General features: G+C 36.3%; 1 protein-coding gene across 1 annotated transcript; it reads right to left on the bottom strand.

Moving 5' to 3' along the window:
- Positions 1-370: 370 nt before the first annotated feature.
- LOC101631974 (cytochrome c oxidase subunit 7B, mitochondrial) lies at positions 371-3,913 on the bottom strand. The gene is made up of 3 exons (XM_004685607.2): positions 3,783-3,913; positions 1,403-1,527; positions 371-569 (listed from the first exon to the last, which is right to left on the bottom strand). The coding sequence occupies exons 1-3, from the start codon at positions 3,820-3,822 to the stop codon at positions 492-494; spliced, it is 243 nt and encodes an 80-aa protein (XP_004685664.1). The 5' UTR covers positions 3,823-3,913; the 3' UTR covers positions 371-491.
- Between the last annotated feature and the right edge of the window lie 5,145 nt (positions 3,914-9,058).

The following is a 9,058-nucleotide window of genomic DNA, read 5'->3' as shown; positions in this document are numbered from 1 at the left end:
TTCAGATATTCTAGTTCATTTGATAGAACTGCTCTTCCCTTGGGTCTTGTGACAGCTTAACTTCTCTTGGCAGGAGTTCAAAGGGCTTAGGAATGGGGATTCCAAACATGAACATAAATGAAAGGTAGAGGGTATAATAATAAGCAAGATCTAGTCATCTAATTATCTGCTCAGATAACCTAAAATAATGGTGATCGGGTATTCATAAGCTAAAATTTTAGGTTTTACTTTCCAGTGGTAGGCAAATTTTTCTTTCAGACTGCATCATAAAGAAAGGCCATTTAGGAAGATGTATAATTTTGACTGTAATATTAAAAGAAAAGTGATCAAGATTGGTTTCATTTGCAAAAGAAAAAAAACAAACCTACAATGAAAGTTTCAAATGTACTTTATTTTCTCAGTAATGCCATATTTTAATGGATACAGTATTTTTACTTGGCATCAATTCTAAGTTGATTTTGAAACAATTCAGAATCACACAGCAGGGATGATTACTGATCTCTCCATTCCTTTGGGGTGACTCTGCCAACAGGGGACAGGTTCCATTCTACTCCAATTTGTGTTGCTGTCTGTAAGAATTAAAATGCTGTCAGTTAAGTATGTTTAAACCAGAATCCATTCTCCCTTGGAGTATACTTCTTAAAAGTGACAAAGGTATTCTGCTCTCTGTGTTAAAAACACAGAAATTAACCTGGGATATAGCCCTCCATCTAGCCCAAACCTAATTACAGTCTCAATTCTCTATAGCAGTGCTGAGCTAAAGAAAATGCTCTGTATTTGCAGTTTTCAATACAGTAGCTACTAGTCACTTATGGCTACTGAGCATTTGAAAATTGAAATGTGGCAGTGAGACTGAGGAAATGAATTTTTATTTACATTTAACACTTCTTTATTACCTCCTCAAAATGATGCTTTTGTTCAGCCACGACTACCTAAATACTGCCAATGACCCCTTTCATGATATCTGTGCCTGATTAAGGAACATTTCATTCACCTCCAAATGTGTCCTGATCAAACATTAGTTCAACAACTGTTTAATCTTCTAATAAGTGTACATACTTATTTTAATGATATAGCTGACTTCAAAAAGGTCAAAACAAAAATTTAAAAAGGCCTATAATAAAGTATGCTTGTTTTAAGCAAGGGTTGATTCATATATTTTACAATCAATGTATACATCAGTAATAACTCCAAATTCCTACTTTCAACCATCAAGTTCACTGAATGGTAATTGTTAAATATAAAATATAAAAACTGAAAGCAAGTCACTATACACTTCATCCATCAGAAATGTCCTTCCTAACTAGAAAACTATAATATGTGAAAACATTTTGACTACATGGGCTAAGTATGTGAGAATGAAAAACACTTAAAATCGAAAATATCAATTAATAGTACTTACATATGCCCACACAGCAACACAAAAAGCAGTTCCGCTAGCTAATACTGCATTACCATATTTGTCATGGAAATCAGGTGTCCGTTTCTGGTGGCTCTGTCTTGCCATCATTTGCTGAATGTTTCGAACTTAAAAAAAAAAAAATGAATACAGAAGCATATCTATTATCAGGAAAAGAAAACATATGTAATTAATATTGCCAATAAGGAAAGTGAAGGAAGTCAACTTTATGGTATTATGCAATTTGATAAAAATTTAAATACAGTGTAGCTAAAAGCAAAGTATAATCAGCACATTCACTACAAATTGATATTCATGTACCCTCTAGAACTACTTTGATACTTGAGTTAAATTTTCACTTAATTTACTCAGTGCTCAACAACTTACATCATAAAAAGTTAAAATTAACTCAAAATGAACTTCAAGCTATAGAAAATGTTTAGACCTCAAAATTACCAAAATAAGAAACTCCAAAAACTAGAATAAAACGTGCTATTTTTCTTTCAAATTACTAATACACTAGTAATTTAATTAGTAATTTTTACAAATTATTAATGAATATATTAGTAAAATATGATGTGTATTTTTTTTCAAATGACTAAATGAATACACTACCATGTACTGAAAGAAATGAGGTTTAGGAAAATGTGTAAGACAGACTGTCCTCAGGTAAAGTCCAGTCTAGAAAAAAAATTAGACATGTAAACACATAAACCACTATAATACAAGGAAGCAGAACCTCAGCTGACCAGTCTGAATAGCAGGTGGGATTTGTTTATAAAGGTGTGAGAAAGAAGAATCTGAAAAATGCAGTGACAGACAAGCCCAATGTACTAGAAACTCATTTATAGCTGAAGGATAGGTATATAAGGTATATAGATAAGTAATGGAATAAAACTGGGAAGGATGATGAAGGCTCACATTTTTTGGTGGGCAGGGGATGCTGGTAAGTTATGTTTAAACTTGCTTTTACTATTATTTTAGTAGAAAGAATAGAATAACTGTTTCAAACTGCCTCTGAAGGCACACAAGAGGACCTGGAAAGGTGCCTATAGCTAAGAGGAGCATATTTTCAGCTGTTTTTTGTCCTTCTCTTCTTAAGCAGAAGATCTTCATTGTTTTAGAATCTCAAAACGTAATAAGCATGTAATGGAAAGTATTTTAATAAAACTACAATACTGCCCACTCACTAGCATTTAAGTACTGGCTTATGTGACACAATGGATTATTTCAAGATAGATATGTGACCAGTAATGGTTCTTCAGGGATTTTCAGTTTTTGTCTTCACTTTTAGTCACACTCGAGACAAGCAAATTTACAAACATTTTACAACATAACTATATTCTACAGAAGTTAAAATGTGTATAATTTCCATATTAAAATTAAAAAATCAAAAGCTCCCTTTTCTGTGGTACAAGGCCCTCAGAAATTCAGATTAACAAATACTACACACACAACCTCAAAAAGCAGGTCACCCAGGTAGATTTCATTAGACCTTGCCATTGTGGCAAGAAATAGTTTAGTTACTATTGTAATCTTGTCAGTATTATATACTAAGCCCTTATTTTACAAAGAAGGAAAATGAGGTTCAAAAGGTTAAATTATTTGCCCAAGTCAGAAAGATAACAGAAATTACTTTAGGAATATAAAAAAGCAGCTAGGCGCCTAATTTTTGGTTACTGTCAAAGCTGCTTGCATATTTAGAACAATCCAGTAATACCTCCAATGACTCTGTAAAATGAAAAGAAAAAGATGACTAAACAACTTCAATGATAACTGCTTAAGGTCACTTTCATTTCAAAACTGTTCACATTACAAGGTCACCTTCAGTGCAAATCAAGTACGAAAATTTCCTCTCCAATCTCATGCATTCTCAATAGATAGCACCGATCTTATAATTATCCTGTATCTACCTAACCTTTAGATATGCAAAGACTGTTGACAATTGTTTTTGGTGCAGCTAACATTCAGTTAGTTAATAACCCCAAGTAACAAAAGCTACAATGAAATCAGTTGAAGAGCTATAGTTAGTTTCTTTCCTTTGCGGTTACAGGAATTGGAGAGGTGGTTCTATTTGGCATAAATGTATTCCCGAAGCTAAAATGTAGGTAATTCAGTAACCAGGTGTCTACCAAGCTTGTCCTTCCCTGAAATCGTAGGTTACTGAATTAAAAAGAAAAAAAAAAATAAAAACAGGGCTAATTCATAACCTGGCAACAGAAATAGAACTAGAAACCTTAACAGAAACTGCGTGGTGGAGCTAACGCTAGCTCTTAGAATTACAAGGTCGGGGTGCAAGTAGAGGGAAAAAAAGACACGAGATATCACAAGAGCAAATGGCTATATGGTGACTGGAAATGACCTGCTCACAATTTTAGCTCACCTTGGAGACGATTTAGTGCGTTTTTGGCCAAGGGAAACATCTTGCAGTTGAAAACAGAACTGCGGCAACTGCACCGGCTGGTTTCGTGCAACTCCGCGTCTAATATCCTTGCAAAGAACCCTGAAAAACAAAATGGCTCCCGACAGGGCTCGCTCATGAGATTTGACGAAATCCCGCGAGATCTGTAAAAACCTATAGAAATTATAATCCTCATTACAGCAAAGAAAACTAAAGGCCTATGGGAAACGTAGTTTCAGGCTTTGTGAACGCCATGTGGTAGGAAAAATGTGTAAAGAAAATGACACGTGATGGTATTTACTCAAGAATGAGAGACGCATGCCTCACTCCCCCAGCGGCTCACATCCTGACCTTGAAACCTGTTTAAGGCTCCACAGAAGAGAAATGAGAAATGAGATCTTAGGTCGAATTGGGAAAGGCACTATTTCAAGGAAGTGTTTCAGAGTCTTGTGCGTGTATCTTGCTCCTTACAGACAGTTCTTTCTGTTTCCCCAAGCTTCTTTCACTTCTTTAACTTTCCTATCTCTGTAACTACATGCTAGTTTGTTCAACGCTTAACTTTTAAATTATTACATACTTAGAGAACAATTACAAGAATAAGATGAATTCTGTGTGGCTAAATATATGCAAAAGAAAAATCGTTAATTGTAAGATCTTGATGGCAGATGTTGATAGTATAATTGTTTCATTTTTGTAAGTATTTGCATATTTTCATAATAAAATGTTGGTAGTGGGGTAGAAGAACAGTTATATGCACATTATCAAGGTACATCACTTGGTAATATTTTGACATGTGTATTTCCTTTTTTAAAAGATTTATTTTATTTATTTATTGCATATAAGTACTGGAATGTAGCCAGAAGAAGGGGTGGGGGGCGTCAGTGAGAGGATACATCAGAGCAGGATGAGGAGCAGAACAGTCAGATGTACTGAAATCCACTGCTGAGGTGAGCAGCAGGCATGTCAGAAGAGGCCTGCCACACCATGTGGGTCACCTCCCAGAAAAGAGATTGAAGTCGTGCTGCAGTGGCTCCAGATAGCTCCATAATGTTGATACTTTCCTTTCTCTCTTTATCTAGATAGAGATATACATAACATTTTTTGTCTGAACCATTTCAGAATAACATGTATATATTATGAGCTTTTACCATTAATATTTCATGATTCATTTCCTGAGAGTAATATATCCTCTGACATAATGACAGTACAGTTAATCAAATTCAGAAATATTAATATTGATATAATACAGTTCATATTCCAAGTTAATTAGTTGTTACAATGTTTCTATCCAGAATTCAATCCAGGTTTCTGGATTGAATTTGGCTGTTTTTAGTCTCCTTTAAAATTGAGAAGTTTCTCAGCATTTCTTTGTCTTTCATGGCATTAGTTTTTTTCTCACTATCAGTTTTATTCTCTCAATTTTACATATGAAAAAAGTTAGGTACAGAATCTTAGAGAAGATGAAGACTAAGCAAGTATAAATGGAAGAATTGAGAATAAAACTTACAAACTCCGCAAGTCTGTGCTATTTAACTTTTTTATATTCAAAAGGGCAGGTTTATTATAAAAAGGGAAGTGAAGGATACTTGTACAGACACAAGTAGGCAGAAAGAACTGCCCCTGAAAGGGACAGGTTTGTAAAAGTCTTCATGCTCACAGGTGGTCAGCCTTGGGAAAAAAGTTGCTGCTACTGTTTTGCAAAGGGAGAAAGTTGGTGAAGAAAAACACAGACATAGGCATAGGCGGGCAGGAGAGCTGCTATGTGCATTCTGTAATATTTTTCAAGAGTACTGGCCAGTTACTTTATAAAGTTGCCTCAAATTGTGTGTGTGTTTCAAATGCCCAAAAATAGATGACTGGATTAAAAAGAGGTGGTACAGGGCTCTCCCTGGTGACACAACAGGTTAAAGCACTGCATTATGAAGCTCTCCGAAGCCACCGCAGCAGGAGTTCCATCCCTGGCCAGGGAGCTGGCCCACATGGTGCAGCAGACCTCCTCTGACCCCCCTGCTGCTACCCTCAGCTGTGTATTTTATCAATCTGCCTGTTCTGCTCCCCACTCTGTCTCTGGTGAATCCTTTCACCCACACCTCTGGCCTGTACCCCAGTTCCATAAGCATAAATAAATCTTTAAAAAAAAAAAAAGAGGTGGTACATATACACAATGGAATGTAACTCAGGAATCAAAAAAGATAAATTCATGCCTTTTGCAGCAACATGGATGGAGCTGGAAGGGATCATGCTTGGTGAACTAAGCAAAAAAGAAAAAGAAAAATACCGGATGGTTTCACTCATAGCAGGAGCGTAAGGGATCAGGGAAGAAAAAAAGAGAAACAAATATAATAATATAATAATGAAAACAGCAAACAGCTATAAACCAGAGACATGTTAGGGGGTGGAAAGGAGATTGGAATAAAAACTGGGGTGGGATGGCACATGGGTGAATTGGTGGTGGGAAGCCCACGGGGATTACAACTGAGATGAAAAAATGCACAAAATGAAGAATGATGTTAAAAAGAAGTAAAATTTTAAAAAATGTGTGTGCTTGATGTTTTCTCATAGATTCAGTTGTGCACTTCTGGCAAGAATTGTATGTAACTGGTGTGTCTTAGGACATCTCATCAAGAAGTATATAATATTACATTGTCTTAATATTGGTAATAATAAGTTTCTAATATAAACTTGTAACAGGAAGGTCCCAGGGAACAGGGTCAGAAAGAACCAGACAAGTCTAGAAGAAAAGAGCAAAATCAAAATCAAGATCAACACTGCCATTGATAACCTCCCCTCTGTTCTCACCCACATCTGTTTAAACCAGTCCAGGAATATACAGCAAGCGCATTTTCTTCAGGTCTCTCTGCTCTGTGTGCCTCCTCCAGATCCCCTTCTGGCTCCTTCTCCATCCTTCTTCCTTCCTCAGTCTATTCTCCAACTTCTTCTCCCAGCTCAGCTCCACCCTCCCTTAGGTGGGGAAGGGAACCTGGGAACCGCCCATTCCCTGGGGACCACCCTGTTACAAACTTACTGTTTTTCCCTTTGTAATTAACATTAATAAATAAAGTGAAGGATACATTGAGACGGTAAAGTTCTGCTCTTTATCAAATTTTCACCCACTAGTTTTTGTATCCATTGATGATGTTTACCTAAATCAAGTATTAGCATGAAAGTTGCAAAATGGTTATTTTCTAATTGCTCCTTTCTTCTATATTTAGTTGTGAGCATATTTGACACAAGCTATGCAAATTCCGGATAGAAAAGAAAAAGCTCTGAAAAATCAGAATTTCCATGCTAGCTCATGTTAAGACCCCCCTTTTTTGTAATATCAAAATATTCTAAGTGGCCCTCCCTTGTGGCGCAGCGGGTTAAAGCACAGCACTGAGAAGCTAAAGCCACTTTCGCATGAGTTCGATTCCCGCCAGCCCCGGAGGTGACCACATGGTGTGGCAGACCTCTCCTGGCCAGCCCGCTGCTCCCCTCAGCAGTGTACTTCGTTGATCTGCCTGTTCTGTTCCCCACTCTGTCTCTGGTGAAGCCTTTCGCCGCCCCTGCACCTCTGGCCTGTACCCCAGTTCTGTATGCATAAATAAATAAATCTTTTAAAAAAATATTCTAACCAACCATCAGCTTGCAACCAGATTGCCTTAGCCACATAAGGCTCTGCCTGGCTCAGGTGAGCAAGTGCTGCCCCAAGACAGAAAATTCCTCTAGAAAGTAAAAATAATATTACAACTGGCTGATTAATAAAAGCAATTATAACAAAATCAATATTGTAAGACAAGGCAGCACTAGAATATGTTAAAAAATAATTAAAGTTCTTTTACTGCCCATAAGAAAACCCAAATCTTATCACTCTACTCTCTTACTTAAGCTTTTATTGCTCAGTCTTTAAATGAGGAATCTTATTATCTCCCTTAGTGATTTATCTACCAGAAAACTCCTCCAGCCTAATCTTCAACTTTACTTTGCCCTCTTTTACAACTTCTCCTTGGCCCACGATTTCACCTTATCCCCCTTCACATCCCCCAGCCTCCACCCTAGTCCTTGACTTTACTTTACCCTCTAAGATGTCTCAATGAGAATGAAGATCATTAAGTAGCATTTAAGCTTTAAAGGGACTTTATTTTAGCCATTCAACACTGTGGTAAATATAACAATGTTAGCCTTAAGTTTTATGAATTTATGTACCTATCCTAACTTTAATAGATTGATTTTAAGAATAATAAATGTTATAATCTCAGCTGAAGGACAATGCGACCCCAAACCATTCTTAGAAAAAAAAAAAAGATGATTATAATCTCTCAACCCAGTTCATGTGCTGATGTCATCCTACTGCTTGCTCCTAAAGTATAAAATAAACTTCTGCTAAGAGCACAACAGGAAGACTTGCACCCAACTCCAACTCCTGTGTCTTCCTCACGCCCACTCCCTTTCTTCCCCCTTTTTTAGAAATCTCCGCTCGCCAACACCACTCACACCTTTGAGAGCCTGCCTGTTCTGCCCCCCAACAACCGGTGATTGGGATGGTCCCCAACACATAGTGTAGCAGGAATTTTATTTTCTCCCATATTTGTTCCTTATTAGTGGTGGGTTCATATATTCAACAAATTATAATCCATTACCATCATGATTTAGTTTAATGATCAAATACCCAGATGTGGTCATTAGAATTACCTTCAAGATAGCTTAAATAAAGTTTTGTTTTGGTTTTTAACATGTCTCCATCATATTTTTGAGCCCATCTTTATTTCTGACAGAAGCTACTTAAGGGTCATCTTATAAATCCCTGCTCCAGCACTGGAATTGGCCATTTCTGTAAGGAGTCCTAATTTATTTCGAGGATGGCATTTAGCAGCCTACATCTGACACTGGGTATATTCATTGATAATGAAGTGTCATTGCTTCTATTTCTGTCATGAAATAAAGCTCACAGTATATGTTATGAATGATACATTTATACAATTACCGCCAATTCCAGGAAAACCCCAAAAAGTTCTTTATTCCCCTATTTTATATTTGTATTTCACTTCTTCCAATGAGAATTCTGGCTCTGAACAATGTTACTATTTTTACATTATACACAATATATTACTAGAAATATTATACTTATATAACAATGAAAAATAAAGGCACTTAAGTGAGGTCGAGCTTTTCATATAGCCATTTTTTCCTATATATATGTTGTGTATATATATATATATATATACATATATATATATGTATATATATAAAGATTTATTTCTTTGTTCATACAGAACTGG

The sequence above is a fragment of the Condylura cristata genome, unplaced genomic scaffold (assembly GCF_000260355.1).
Source record: "Condylura cristata isolate star-nosed mole 26May11 unplaced genomic scaffold, ConCri1.0 scaffold00019, whole genome shotgun sequence".
NCBI lineage: Eukaryota > Metazoa > Chordata > Mammalia > Eulipotyphla > Talpidae > Condylura > Condylura cristata.
The sequence above is the reverse complement of the archived record's forward strand: the minus strand, read 5'-3'. Positions and strand labels throughout refer to the sequence as shown.